We start from the raw sequence: 15,487 nt of genomic DNA, 5'->3' as shown, positions 1-15,487 counted from the left end.
CAGATGGGGGAGGATTGGAGACACAGGGGGCATGATTGGAGACAAGTGGCAGGATGAAAGACATGGGGGCATGATTGGAGACATAGGGGGCAGAATGGAGACATGGGGCATGATTGGAGACACTGGGGGCAGAATTGGAGACAGATCGTGCAGGATCATGGGGCAGGATGGATATGATGGAGACAGATGGGGCAGGATGGAGAGATCACATGGGGCAGAATGGATACTCATTAGGGCAGGATGCGAGAACATATGGCTGGAGCCAGGAATGAGACACACGGGGGCCAGGATGGGGAATATTATTACCATAGGGACTAATTTAGGGATATTATTACTGCAGTGATGTATTTATTTTATTTTTTGAGTATACTGTTTTAAATGAGGGGGCGGTCCTGTTACTGTGTAGAGTGATACTATGTCACCTCTTTTTCTTCATGTGGTGTAATGTAGAAGTTGGGAAAAAGTAAGTAATGTGTTCTACAAGCGGAGCTCGAGATAACTATGTTATTTCCTGCAGAGACGAGTCCTGGCTGGATGAAGTGATGGCGGTCTGTGCTGGATGAAAGATGGACTTCACCTAGAGACGTCACTGGTGAGTCAGTGTGTTACCTATACACTGACACTATACACTGTATACAGAGCTCCTGTGTATAATTTCACTAGTGATCACTGTATTATCTGTACACAGACACTGCATACTAAGTACAGGTCTCCTGTGTATAATGGCACTTATGGTGATAGTATGGTGCTTTTTTTTTATTACTGATCAGAATTGTAGTATTCAGTCACTATGTGGTGGTAATATGTGGTCTGGTCATGGTATAGCGGTATTTGTTCTTTGTATGTGATATTATTGGTCATTTTAAAAATTGAAAAATTAATAAAAATATACCTAAATTGTATTGCATATTTTAACAAATATTTAATAGGTTACAGTAGAGTAGGGCCCGGCCAAAAGTGTCTATCGTGTTATGGTGGCGGCTTAAAAAAATCTTTTGGCCAAAACAAAAGCTGCCGGCTATATGTGTGATCTGGTGATGGGAACTGTTAATGTGTGATAGGTGAGAAGTGGAGTTTTTCCAAGAGAGAGCGGTGGGACTGTGGACAGTTCGAGGGGTGGAGCGTGGAGGTGGGGCTGGGGTGGAGCCTGGGCGGAGTCTCAAGGGGCCCCCGAAAATTTTGCCAGTATGGGGCCCCGAAATTTCTAGTGGCAGCCCTGCTCCAGGTCTTTGACATTGAGTGTAAAGGTAATGAAGAGAATTATTGATTGGGGCTGAGCTGCATTACCAGTCACAGCCTACGAACAAAAGTGGCACTGTTTCTAGATGAAAAGCAGACCTTTTCTCACATTATTGGACAGGCTAGTTTCTGATTTGCCTGGCTCCAGTCTGTTCTGACATTGGTGCTAAAAGCAGAGAACAATCTCAAAGTGTCCTTAAAAGAAAACTTTATTCCAACATTACGCGTGAACATCAATCTCTGCCGTACAAAGTCGTTTTCTGGAGACTGATGGCTTTTCTACGTACATTAATATTTAGCAGACAGATACAGTGCATAAAGATAAAAGGAACCAAGGTTAGGAAGGGCTAAGGAGATTCACAAGGGCAATCCATTCTATATTTATTGTTTAGAATACAATTTTCTGTTAAAAATAAATTGACCTGGGGAGTTTGAGAGACCTTGAGATTTAGAGGATCATTAAAATATTGCTGTGTAGTCAAAAACATGCAGAGGTTATCTTATTGACTTTCTGATCCATAGTGCAGATGCTGAACTGTTTGCAGAATATCTCCGATTATGCACATGGCTTTAAATTACATCTATCTGTCATTCCATGAAGTTGGTAAAAAAAAAATCAATGATCTTTATATGGAAATATCCAAGACATATTCAATATCTGCATCGAGTGCTGATATATTGTCTCTACACAGGCAGCACATAATCTGGATCACATAGACCAGGGGTGGGGAATCTTTTTTTCTGCCAAGGGCCATTTGGATATTTATACCGTCCTTCAGGGGCCGTACAAACTCCCCCCACAAAGTACATCCTGAGTGTGGCACTGGTGTCTGGACGTAATCTTACATTGCATGCCCTTCAGTGTTCAGTAGTGAACCCTGTGTGTGTACTAACAGAGCAAGAAGAAATTAATGAGCTGGTGGCAATCAAAATACACCTCCCTGCCCAATAATGCGCTCCCTGAGAATCTGCTTGGGGGCCTGATAAAAGGGAATCAAAGGCTGTAAATGGCCCTGGGGCCTGAAGATCCCAACACCTGACATAGAGGATACTACAGGGTGGGTCATTTATGTGTATACACCTAAATAAAATGGGAATGGTTGGTGATATCAACTTCCTGTTTGTGGCACATTAGTATATGGGAAGGGGAAAACTTTTCAAGATGGGTGGTGACCATGGCGGCCATTTTGAAGTCAGCCATTTTGGATCCAACTTTATTTTTTTCTATGGGAAGAGGGTCATGTGACACATCAAACTTATTGAGAATTTCACAATAAAAACAATGGTGTGCTTGGTTTTAATGTAACTTTATTATTTCATGAGTTATTTACAAGTTTCTCTTTGTTTACAGCCATTGACATGTCGCAGTGGTTAACACGTGAGGAGCAGATAGAAATTGTGTTGATGTCTGGTGAACGCAGTACCTGGGTCATTGCAGCAGATTTCAATGCAAGCAGTGCCAGGGACCCGAACTATAAGAGCCATCTTGTCAGAATGCAGCATTACTGCTGCACAAAGTGGCTCTTTTAGTTACAAACGCCTGGGGGCAGGGTGACAGGTTCCCTTTAATTTCACAGAATGGCGAAGGCCCTGCAGCAGCGGATACACTGATTTCTCCTGTTATATATTCACCATGCTTCTCTTCTGTAAAGATAGTAGCCCCTGATCACATCTCCAGCCCTGCCAACATAGCATTTCCTATTACTATGGATGTGCTCACTGTAACGCAAACTGCATCCAGACCTGTATGATATAATCATCGTATCTATGTAAATGCAACTCTGTCACGACATGGCCAAGGTACCAGACCTATTTTCGGCCTTTTAATATTAACAAAAAATGTTTTCAGAGACTGCAAGCACAGGTAGTGTAACAAAAAATCCATAGACTTCTATTATGCAGTGATGAAGGGGATCCAAGTTCCCTTGCACAGCCTCAAGTGCCACCCTCACGTTACATATGACGAGGGCTGTATTTTGATAGTGTCTTCTATGTTGCACACAAAGGCAGTAGTGAAGCCAATATCTTCTTTCAAGGCAGCCGTGGGGAAGCAGATTAGTAACTTAACAAGGTGCTCCTCCTCCGCTACCCACAAAGTGCTTACCAGCGCCCACATTGCCTTCCTGGGCATGGGGGAGATAGACACGGCTTCATTGTGCATTCACAGGACATGACTGGAGATATATTCGTTATTCAGTTCATTCAGAATGTATTATCTTATTATTTCTAATGGTGCTTTTCATTTAATTATGGAAGAACATTTCCTTGTAAAACAGGAGATATCTTTTCCACTGCAGACATCATTGCTATAATATTGGACCCTGGGCCTTTGATTCTGTTGCCAAATTTTATTCCATGTCTGGACAATTTCCTCCCCAATAGCCTTATACATTGCTGATATATTCCATCAAATCTCTGGGATAAAACAAGCCGTTCCAGCGCTATACATTCAAATCAGATCTATCATTGCATCTATTCCTTAAAAAAAAAAGCCTTTATCTACAAAGAGATAGCAGGCTGACCTAGATTCCTTACAGCTTAAGATGGGCTAGCAGTGATTAAGAAATATTCTAATAACCCATCAGCCAACATAGATTTTAATTGTTCTGAATATTAATTTCCTGCTGGGGTTGATTTGTATAACAAAGAGAATATTTTACATTAATAATCACAGAAAAAGCACAAGAAAATGCTAATTTACTCTTGAAATGGAACTTCACTTTTATTATCATGTACTGTTGAAGCTTAAAGTGAACCACATGTAACATGTATCAGACATTGTCTCTCCTTTCAGTCATTTATTTTTTACACTGAAATGCTGCAGCAGTTTAGAGAAAACATACATTTAAAAACCAGCCGCGGACCAAAGTCTGAGAAGCCGGTCCTTTGCGGCTTCTCAATGGCCGATTCCCTTGAGTGTCAGATCTGTCCCAACATGTGTGTATAGGGAGAGACCAGTCAGGATTGTGCTCAGTAACCTACAGACAGTGTCCGGTCGGCACCGTTATACTGACTACAATGATACCTGGTGATGAATTCCGCCTTGTGGTTGTTGTGTAATCTGTATTTTCAGTTAATGATATGCTCGTGCTCCAGGGCGGCCTATGTGGGGGGCTTCATGAGGTGCTCTGCTTAGGTATTCATCAGTATGGCTTCTGACAGGTCACTGATCCCTCACTGACCTGCCCCCTAGTTTACATACTGAATATTATATGTATTTTCTGCAGGCAAGTGCCGGCGGCATCACCAGCACTGCAGCCTGATAACTTAATTACTTTTTTTGATAGTATGCATTCATTTCTAAAAAAAGTCTCAAAATAGCGCCAGCTGCGACTGCACAGTAGTAGCTATCGGTGATCCAATACATACTACTGCGCAGGCGCCGATGGCGATATCTTACTAGAGTAAAAAAATCGCCTCCTCCAAGATGGCGCTGCCAGCACCTGCGCAGTAGCATCTATCGGATCGCCGGTAGCTGGTACTGCGCAAGTGCCGGCAGCACCATCTTGCTAGAGAAAAAAAAAAATTGTCTCAACTTAGATGGCGCCGGCCACACTTGCGCAGTAGCAGCTATCGGCGATCCAGCACCATTTTCAGACTAATTTTTCTTTTTTTAGAAATGAATGTATACCATCAAAAAAGTAATTAAGCTCACATAATATTCGTTATGTAAACTAGATGGCAGGTCAGTGAAGGATCAGTGACCTGTCAGACGCCAAACTGGTGAATACCTAATCAGAGCACCACATGAAGACCCCCCACCCAGCCGGCTATTGAATGTATTTTTTCTCTGAAGTTTTGCAGCGTTTCAGAGTAAAACATACGCAGCTGAAATGACAGTCAGTGACAGTATTTCATATCCATTGGTTACAACACAGTAAGTACAGTATTATGTAACGTTTCGGGTGAAAAACCTTCATCAGATGTATAGGCTATGTTCACTGAATATAGGTTAAAGGGATCCAAGGTGCGGAGTGGGCTTACCTCAAACACACACCACAGGCCTTGGTTTAGTTGGATTCTGGTTGTCCCTGTTTGGGGGAAACCCATCCGCACCTTGCATTCCCTTGACCCATTTGCAGTGAACATAGCCTATATTGTCTGATGAAGGGTTATTTACCTAAAACGTTACCTAGTTCTGTACTTACCGTGGTGTAACCAATGGATATAAATCACTGACAATAAATCCTATTTCAAGCATCTCCAAGTGCCTTTAGGGGTGCAGCTCCCTCACTCTGTCTACTATTGGTCTACAGGAGCTCAGTGATAGGCTCCAGAAGAACTAATACCCATCTCAGGACTAGCGTTCACCTGAATCACAGGAAGATGCCCATAACACGCACAGTTTTTTTTACCTAGATTTTTCCTTAGTGCACCTTATAGTTCAAATTATATTGGGTAATTAATGGGGCAGAATTTTGACAATTTATTTAAATTACAACAATGGGATTTTAAGGACTGACTCATTTTTCCTGCCACATATTTTTATTGGTTTACTAATATTTAGGTATGAATTGGGACCCAACTGAGATAAATTGAGAAATGTAATAGACTTTTATAGGCCCTAAGGAGGAGCACAGTCCCTCCTGCAGAGACTAGGAAGTCAGGTTCGTATCAGTAAAAGATGCTGACAGTCAACAGAAAATGGTTTAATTTGACTTTTTTGTCTTTTGAAATCTCTACTGTATGGAAACCTTTACCCATATCAATTTACATAGCAAAGCTGACAAATGATCTGCAGTGTTTTGTTCTATCTGGATGGTCAGATGAATGAGAAATTAATAAATGAAACATATCATGCTTACCCAAGTAACTGACTCCTTCGTCTGGCGTAATAGTCCCATATTTTACCATCATTTTTACAAAATCAATCAGCGTTTTCATAATAGTGATCAATGTTTCCTTCTCTTTGGCGTCATTTTCTAGGATATGAAAAAGGGACAGGTACATAAAAAGTGCACATAAAAAATAAATGTAAAAACAATCCATTGCTCCAGATTAGTAAGAAATTTACCTGAATTTAAACTTTTTAGAAGTCTATAGAAATTTGGGAAATATTGAAGATCTTCAAAATTTTCTTCCATAGGCATATCATTCCTCCTCTCCAACGTGGCTGCTGGAGTCCAGTCATTGTCCCCAATGTTGTTTCCTTCAGATGATTCTTTATCTTGAGGCCTCTATAATACAATTATGCAATGTAGTTAGTAAATACTGAAAAATATGTATTACATTTGTGATATCACTATCTATTTTTGGTGGCATGTTTAAAGAGTTTGTTATGGGTTTATAACTTACTAGATGGCAGCCCGATTCTAAAGAATCGGGAGTCTAGAATCCATATATACTTTATTTATTCAAATGTAAGAATAATACAATTAATAAATAATAGTAAGAAAGAACAAAAAATGGCTGCACTCACCAGCTCTTGACAATTCTTGACAGTACGGCACATTTCTGATTGGTCGCTCGCGGCAGGCGGCAACCAATCAGAAAAGTGCCGCGCACCACGAAGGCATATATCTTTGTCCACCCTGAGCGGGTGTAGGACGCTAGTGACGTCACTTATCTCCGGACATTATCTCCGGACAAAGCCACGGAAGTTGGCACAAATTGCCGGAAGTAGTATTCTAGGCAATTATATATTACATTTTAATGTTATCAGTGTTTACCTTTGAACGTTTATATTGTATTGTCCTGTCACCAGCCATGTGTACGATTATCGGCCGAAAGCCTCTCTGGAACCAATAATCACCCCATGTAAAGGTATCTTTATAAGTTAAAGATTCAGAATACTATGACTTTTATCATATCCTGAACAGTCAAGTTTTTTATGAACCGTTAAGGTTTTCTGGTTGAAGTAAAAAAAACTCTGAGTGTTTACAGTTTGAAACCATAAAATGTTGAAAAATTATGTCATTCTTGAGTATATCACTCAATGGTGCTCATAAACGTGTCAAATTTGATCTATAATATACTTTAATATACGTTACTTTAATCTTTAATATACTTAAGAACAGGGCCCCAGACATCACACAGGGGGTCTGAAACACCGCACAGTGGTCCAAAATATCGCTGTGCTCTGCCTGGGGCCCCATATGCTGCCTGGGGCCCCTGTGCTCTGCCTGGGGCCCCATTGCTCTGCCTGGGGCCCCTGTGCTCTGCCTGGGGCCCCATGTTCTGCCTGGGGCCCCTGTGCTCTGCCTGTGGCCACTGTGCTCTGCCTGGGGCCCCATATGCTGCCTGGGGCCCCTGTGCTCTGCCTGGGGCCCCATATGCTGCCTGGGGCCCCTGTGCTCTGCCTGGGGCCCCATAGGCTGCCTGGGGCCCCTGTGCTCTACCTGGGACCACTGTGCTCTGCCTGGGGCCCCATATGCTGCCTGGGGCCCCTGTGCTCTGTCTGGGGCCACTGTGCTCTGCCTGGGGCCCCATATGCTGCCTGGGGCCCCTGTGCTCTGCCTGGGGCCCCATATGCTGCCTGGGGCCCCTGTGCTCTGCCTGGGGCCCCTGTGCTCTGCCTGGGGCCCCATGTTCTGCCTGGGGCCCCTGTGCTCTGCCTGGGGCCACTGTGCTCTGCCTGGGGCCCCATGTTCTGCCTGGGGCCACTGTGCTCTGCCTGGGGCCCCATAAGCTGCCTGGGGCCCCTGTGCTCTGCCTGGGGCCACTGTGCTCTGCCTGGGGCCCCATGTTCTGCCTGGGGCCACTGTGCTCTGCCTGGGGCCCCATAAGCTGCCTGGGGCCCCTGTGCTCTGCCTGGGACCACTGTGCTCTGCCTGGGGCCCCATATGCTGCCTGGGGCCCCTGTGCTCTGCCTGGGGCCACTGTGCTCTGCCTGGGGCCCCATATGTTGCCTGGGGCCACTATGCTCTGCCTGGGGCCCCATGTTCTGCCTGGGGCCCCTGTGCTCTGCCTGGGGCCCCATATGCTGCCTGGGGCCCCTGTGCTCTGCCTGGGGCCCCATGTTCTGCCTGGGGCCCCTGTGCTCTGCCTGGGGCCCCATATGCTGCCTGGGGCCCCTGTGCTCTGCCTGGGGCCCCATATGCTGCCTGGGGCCCCTGTGCTCTGCCTGGGGCCCCATAGGCTGCCTGGGGCCCCTGTGCTCTACCCTACCTGGGACCACTGTGCTCTGCCTGGGGCCCCATATGCTGCCTGGGGCCCCATGTTCTGCCTGGGGCCACTGTGCTCTGCCTGGGGCCCCATAGGCTGCCTGGGGCCCCTGTGCTCTGCCTGGGACCACTGTGCTCTGCCTGGGGCCCCATATGCTGCCTGGGGCCCCTGTGCTCTGCCTGGGGCCACTGTGCTCTGCCTGGGGCCCCATATGCTGCCTGGGGCCCCTGTGCTCTGCCTGGTGCCCCATATGCTGCCTGGGGCCCCTGTGCTCTGCCTGGGGCCCCTGTGCTCTGCCTGGGGCCCCATGTTCTGCCTGGGGCCCCTGTGCTCTGCCTGGGGCCACTGTGCTCTGCCTGGGGCCCCATGTTCTGCCTGGGGCCACTGTGCTCTGCCTGGGGCCCCATAAGCTGCCTGGGGCCCCTGTGCTCTGCCTGGGGCCCCATATGCTGCCTGGGGCCCCTGTGCTCTGCCTGGGGCCCCATGTTCTGCCTGGGGCCCCTGTGCTCTGCCTGGGGCCACTGTGCTCTGCCTGGGGTCCCATATGCTGCCTGGGGCCCCTGTGCTCTGCCTGGGGCCCCATATGCTGCCTGGGGCCCCTGTGCTCTGCCTGGGGCCCCATATGCTGCCTGGGGCCCCTGTGCTCTGCCTGGGGCCCCTGTGCTCTGCCTGGGGCCCCATGTTCTGCCTGGGGCCCCTGTGCTCTGCCTGGGGCCACTGTGCTCTGCCTGGGGCCCCATATGCTGCCTGGGGCCCCTGTGCTCTGCCTGGGGCCCCATATGCTGCCTGGGGCCCCTGTGCTCTGCCTGGGGCCACTGTGCTCTGCCTGGGGCCCCATAGGCTGCCTGGGGCCCCTGTGCTCTGCCTGGGACCACTGTGCTCTGCCTGGGGCCCCATATGCTGCCTGGGGCCCCTGTGCTCTGCCTGGGGCCACTGTGCTCTGCCTGGGGCCCCATATGCTGCCTGGGGCCCCTGTGCTCTGCCTGGGTGTAGGACACTGGTGACGTCACTTATCTCCGGACATTGGCTCCGGACATTAGCTCCGGACATTAGCTCCGGACATTAGCTCCGGACATTAGCTCCGGACATTAGCTCCGGACAAAGCCACGGAAGTTGGCACAAATTGCAGGAAGTAGTATTCTAGGCAATTATATATTAGATGGGCATTTCCTGAAGGAAATACATGGTGCTTGAACAGCGCTACCAGCTTTACAGCAGCACTTTTCACACACGGGACTGGGGGGCGCGCTTACTTTTGCACCCGGGGCCGGGGGCGCGCTTACTTTTGCACCCGGGGGCGTACTTACTTCGGCCTCCGATTTGGTGGGCGGGGTCCCTCAGCCTCCGATTTGGTGGGCGGGGACCCTCAGCCTCCTATTTGGTGGGCGGGGTCCCTCTGCCTCCGCTTTGGTGGGCGGGGCCGCTCGGCCTTCGATTTGGTTGGTGGGGACCCTTATCCTCCGATTTGGTGGGCGGGGCCCCTCGGCCTCCGATTTGGTTGGCGGGGCCGCTCGGCCTCCGATTTGGTGGGCGGGGACCCTCGGCCTCCGATTTGGTTGGCGTGGACCCTCGGCCTCCGATTTGGTGGGCGGGGCCCCTCGGCCTCCGATTTGGTGGGCGGGGCCCCTCGGCCTCCGATTTGGTGGGCGGGGCCCCTCGGCCTCCGATTTGGTGGGCGGGGCCCCTCGGCCTCCGATTTGGTGGGCGGGGCCCCTCGGCCTCCGATTTGGTGGGCGGGGCCCCTCGGCCTCCGATTTGGTGGGCGGGGCCCCTCGGCCTCCGATTTGGTGGGCGGGGCCCCTCGGCCTCCGATTTGGTGGGCGGGGCCCCTCGGCCTCCGATGTGGTGGGCGGGGCCCCTCGGCCTCCGATGTGGTGGGCGGGGCTCCTCGGCCTCCGATTTGGTGGGCGGGGACCCTCGGCCTCCGATTTGGTGGGCGGGGACCCTCGGCCTCCGATTTGGTGGGCGGGGACCCTCGGCCTCCGATTTGGTGGGCGGGGACCCTCGGCCTCCGATTTGGTGGGCGGGGACCCTCGGCCTCCGATTTGGTGGGCGGGGACCCTCGGCCTCCAATTTGGTGGGCGGGGACCCTCGGCCTCCAATTTGGTGGGCGGGGACCCTCGGCCTCTAATTTGGTGGGCGGGGACCCTCGGCCTCCAATTTGGTGGGCGGGGACCCTCGGCCTCCGATTTGGTGGGCGGGGACCCTCGGCCTCCGATTTGGTGGGCGGGGACCCTCGGCCTCCGCTTTCGTGGGCGGGGCCGCTCGGCCTTCGATTTGGTGGGCGGGGCTCCTCGGCCTCCGATTTGGTGTGTGCTCTGCCTGGGGCCACTGTGCTCTGCCTGGGGCCCCATATGCTGCCTGGGGCCCCTGTGCTCTGCCTGGGGCCCCATATGCTGCCTGGGGCCCCTGTGCTCTGCCTGGGGCCCCTGTGCTCTGCCTGGGGCCCCATGTTCTGCCTGGGGCCCCTGTGCTCTGCCTGGGTGTAGGACACTGGTGACGTCACTTATCTCCGGACATTAGCTCCGGACATTAGCTACGGACATTAGCTACGGACATTAGCTCCGGACAATAGCTCCGGACAATAGCTCCGGACAATAGCTCCGGACAAAGCCACGGAAGTTGGCACAAATTGCAGGAAGTAGTATTCTAGGCAATTATATATTAGATTGATTTCTGTGGGTCTGACAGCTGGGATCCCCACTAATCCTAAGAATGGGCCTGTCTAAATAGAGCCGAGGTTGATCATGTACACCTTCATTCCATTCATTCTCTTTGAGACTGGTGGACACAGCCTAGGACGGCACTTGCTACATACTTGGTGCCAACCCCAGGCTGGTTGGATGGATATGCCAACTGTGCATTTGTAAGTAGTTAATGCATGAATAAAGTTTCAAATTAAGTCCAGGGACTTCAGCTGATGAGTTTCCAGTGCCACTTTAGGACCAGTAGAACACCCGGAGTGGCCTATGGTATTTATACATGAATTAACAATTTTACTAAAGTGGTTTGTTTCCTATTACAATCTAATATATAATTGCCTAGAATACTACTTCCTGCAATTTGTGCCAACTTCCGTGGCTTTGTCCGGAGCTATTGTCCGGAGCTAATGTCCGGAGCTAATGTCCGGAGCTAATGTCCGGAGATAAGTGACGTCACCAGTGTCCTACACCCAGGCAGAGCACAGTGGCCCCAGGCAGAGCACAGGGGCCCCAGGCAGCATATGGGGCCCCAGGCAGAGCACAGGGGCCCCAGGCAGCATATGGGGCCCCAGGCAGAGCACAGTGGCCCCAGGCAGAGCACACACCAAATCGGAGGCCGAGGGGCCCCGCCAACCAAATCGGAGGCCGAGGAGCCCCGCCCACCAAATCGAAGGCCGAGCGGCCCCGCCCACCAAAGCGGAGGCCGAGGGGCCCGGCCCCGCCCACCAAAGCGGAGGCCGAGGGGCCCCGACCACCACATCGGAGGCCGAGGGGCCCCACCCACCAAATCGGAGGCCGAGGGTCCCCGCCCACCAAATCGGAGGCCGAGGGGCCCCGCCCACCAAAGCGGAGGCCGAGGGTCCCCGACCACCAAATCGGAGGCCGAGGGTCCCCGACCACCAAATCGGAGGCCGAGGGGCCCCGCCAACCAAATCGAAGGCCGAGCGGCCCCGCCCACCAAAGCGGAGGCCGAGGGGCCCGGCCCCACCCACCAAAGCGGAGGCCGAGGGTCCCCGCCCACCAAATCGGAGGCCGAGGGTCCCCGTCCACCAAATCGGAGGCCGAGGGGCCCCGCCCACCAAATCGGAGGCCAAGGGGCCCCACCCACCAAATCGGAGGCCGAGGGGCTCCGCCCACCAAATCGGAGGCCGAGGGTCCCCGCCCACCAAATCGGAGGCCGAGGGTCCCCGCCCACCAAATCGGAGGATAAGGGGCCCCGCCCACCAAATCGGAGGCCGAGGGGCCCCACCAACCAAATCGGAGGCCGAGGAGCCCCGCCCACCAAATCGAAGGCCGAGCGGCCCCGCCCACCAAAGCGGAGGCAGAGGGACCCCGCCCACCAAATCGGAGGCCGTGGGGCCCCGCCAACCAAAGCGGAGGCTGAGGGTCCCCGCCCACTAAATCGGAGGCAGAGGGACCCCGCCCACCAAATCGGAGGCCGAGGGGCCCCACCCACCAAAGCAGAGGCTGAGGGTCCCCGCCCACCAAATCGGAGGTCGAGGGTCCCCGCCCACCAAATCGGAGGCCGAGGGTCCCCGCCCACCAAATCGGAGGCCGAGGGTCCCCACCCACCAAATCGGAGGACGAGGGGCCCCACCAACCAAATCGGAGGCCGAGGAGCCCCGCCCACCAAAAGTAAGTGCGGCCCCAAAAGTAAGTGCGCCCCCCGGGTGCAAAAGTAAGTGCGCCCCCGGGTGCAAAAGTAAGTGCGCCCCCGGGTGCAAAAGTAAGTGCGCCCCCGGGTGCAAAAGTAAGTGCGCCCCCGGGTGCAAAAGTAAGTGCGCCCCCGGGTGCAAAAGTAAGTGCGCCCCCGGTTGCAAAAGTAAGTGCGCCTCCGGGTGCAAAAGTAAGCGCGCCCCCGGCCCCGGGTGCAAAAGTAAGCGCGCCCCCCAGTCCCGTGTGTGAAAAGTGCTGCTGTAAAGCTGGTAGCGCTGTTCAAGCACCATGTATTTCCTTCAGGAAATGCCCATCTAATATATAATTGCCTAGAATACTACTTCCTGCAATTTGTGCCAATTTCCGTGGCTTTGTCCGGAGCTATTGTCCGGAGCTAATGTCCGCACAGTGGTCCCAGGTAGAGCACAGGGGCCCCAGGCAGCCTATGGGGCCCCAGGCAGAGCACAGGGGCCCCAGGCAGCATTTGGGGCCCCAGGCAGAGCACAGGGGCCCCAGGCAGCATATGGGGCCCCAGGCAGAGCACAGGGGCCCCAGGCAGCATATGGGGCCCCAGGCAGAGCACAGTGGCCCCAGGCAGAGCACAGGGGCCCCAGGCAGAACATGGGGCCCCAGGCAGAGCACAGGGGCCCCAGGCAGCATATGGGGCCCCAGGCAGAGCACAGGGGCCCCAGGCAGCATATGGAGCCCCAGGCAGAGCACAGCGATATTTTGGACCACTGTGCGGTGTTTCAGACCCCCTGTGTGATGTCTGGGGCCCTGTTCTTAAGTATATTAAAGATTAAAGTAACGTATATTAAAGTATATTATAGATCAAATTTGACACGTTTATGAGCACCATTGAGTGATATACTCAAGAATGACATAATTTTTCAACATTTTATGGTTTCAAACTGTAAACACTCAGAGTTTTTTTTACTTCAACCAGAAAACCTTAACGGTTCATAAAAAACTTGACTGTTCAGGATATGATAAAAGTCATAGTATTCTGAATCTTTAACTTATAAAGATACCTTTACATGGGGTGATTATTGGTTCCAGAGAGGCTTTCGGCCGATAATCGTACACATGGCTGGTGACAGGACAATACAATATAAACGTTCAAAGGTAACCCCTCTGTGACCTTTGACGTACTATCCCGTCGAGGTGACCTGGGCCTATCTGACCCTTGACGGGATAGTACGTCATAGCCGATCGGCCGCGCTCACGGGGGGAGCGCGGCCGATCGCGGCCGGGTGTCAGCTGCATATCGCAGCTGACATCCGGCACTATGTGCCAGGAGCGGTCACGGACCGCCCCCGGCACATTAACCCCCGGCACACCGCGATCAAACATGATCGCGATGTGCCGGCGATGCAGGGAAGCATCGCGCAGGGAGAGGGCTCCCTGCGGGCTTCCCTGAGCCCCCCGCAGCAACGCGATGTGATCGCGTTGCTGCGAGGGTCTTACCTCCCTCCCTGCCTGCTCCAGACCCGGATCCAAGATGGCCGCGGATCCGGGTCCTGCAGGGAGGGAGGTGGCTTCACAGAAGCCTGCTCAGAGCAGGCACTGTGAAGCAGCCTGCACTTCAATCAGATCGGTGATCTGTCAGAGTGCTATGCAAACTGACAGATCACCGATCTGTATTGTCCCCCCCTGGGGCAAAGTAAAAAAGTAAAAAAAAAAATTTCCAAATGTGTAAAAAAAAATAAAAAAAAATATTCCAAAATAATTAAAAAAAAAAAAAATATTATTCCCATAAATACATTTCTTTACCTAAATATAAAAAAAACAAAACAATAAAAGTACACATATTTAGTATCGCCGCGTCCGTAACGACCCGACCTATAAAACTGGCCCACTCGTTAACCCCTTCAGTAAACACCGTAAGAAAAAAAAAAAAAAACGAGGCAAAAAACAACGCTTTATTATCATACCGCCGAACAAAAAGTGGAATAACACGCGATCAAAAAGACAGATATAAATAACCATGGTACCGCTGAAAGCGTCATCTTGTCCCGCAAATAACGAGCCACCATACAGCATCATCAGCAGAAAAATAAAAAAGTTATAGTTCTGAGAATAAAGCGATGCAAAAATAATTATTTTTTCCATAAAATAGTTTTTATCGTATAAAAGCGCCAAAACATAAAAAAATAATATAAATGAGATATCGCTGTAATCGTACTGACCCGAAGAATAAAACTGCTTTATCAATTTTACCAAACGCGGAACGGTATAAACGCCTCCCCCAAAAGAAATTCATGAATAGCTGGTTTTTGGTCATTCTGCCTCACAAAAATCGGAATAAAAAGCGATCAAAAAATGTGACGTGCCCAAAAATGTTACCAATAAAAACGTCAACTCGTCCCGCAAAAAACAAGACCTCACATGACTCTGTGGACCAAAATATGGAAAATTTATAGCTCTCAAAATGTGGTAACGCAAAAAATATTTTTTGCAATAAAAAGCGTCTTTCAGTGTGTGACGGCTGCCAATCATAAAAATCCGCTAAAAAACCCGCTATAAAAGTAAATCAAACCCCCCTTCATCACCCCCTTAGTTAGGGAAAAATAAAAAAAATGTATTTATTTCCATTTTCCCATTAGGGCTAGGGTTAGGGCTAGGGTTAGCGCTAGGGTTGGGGCTAGGGTTAAGGCTACAGTTAGGGTTGGGGCTAAAGTTTGGGTTAGGGTTGGGGCTAAAGTTACGGTTAGGGTTTAGATTACATTTACGGTTGGGAATAGGGTTGGGATTAGGGTTAGGGGTGTGTCAGGGTTAGAGGTGTG

At 51.1% G+C, this 15,487-nt stretch overlaps 1 protein-coding gene across 3 annotated transcripts in view; it reads right to left on the bottom strand.

Annotated features, from left to right (window-relative positions):
- Positions 1–15,487, bottom strand: part of SCG3 (secretogranin III) — a 62,233-nt gene that overhangs the window by 30,432 nt on the left and 16,314 nt on the right. For all 3 annotated transcript variants that reach the window (XM_077263749.1, XM_077263747.1, XM_077263748.1), the window contains 2 exons: positions 6,254–6,416; positions 6,045–6,161 (listed from right to left, as the gene is read on the bottom strand). In XM_077263749.1, the coding sequence (XP_077119864.1) occupies positions 6,045–6,161; positions 6,254–6,416 (280 nt within the window). The remainder of the gene's footprint in view (positions 1–6,044; positions 6,162–6,253; positions 6,417–15,487) is intronic.

Source organism: Ranitomeya variabilis, chromosome 5 (genome assembly GCF_051348905.1).
Source record: "Ranitomeya variabilis isolate aRanVar5 chromosome 5, aRanVar5.hap1, whole genome shotgun sequence".
NCBI lineage: Eukaryota > Metazoa > Chordata > Amphibia > Anura > Dendrobatidae > Ranitomeya > Ranitomeya variabilis.
Note: the sequence above shows the minus strand (reverse complement) of the source record. Positions and strands in the feature narration are given on the sequence as shown.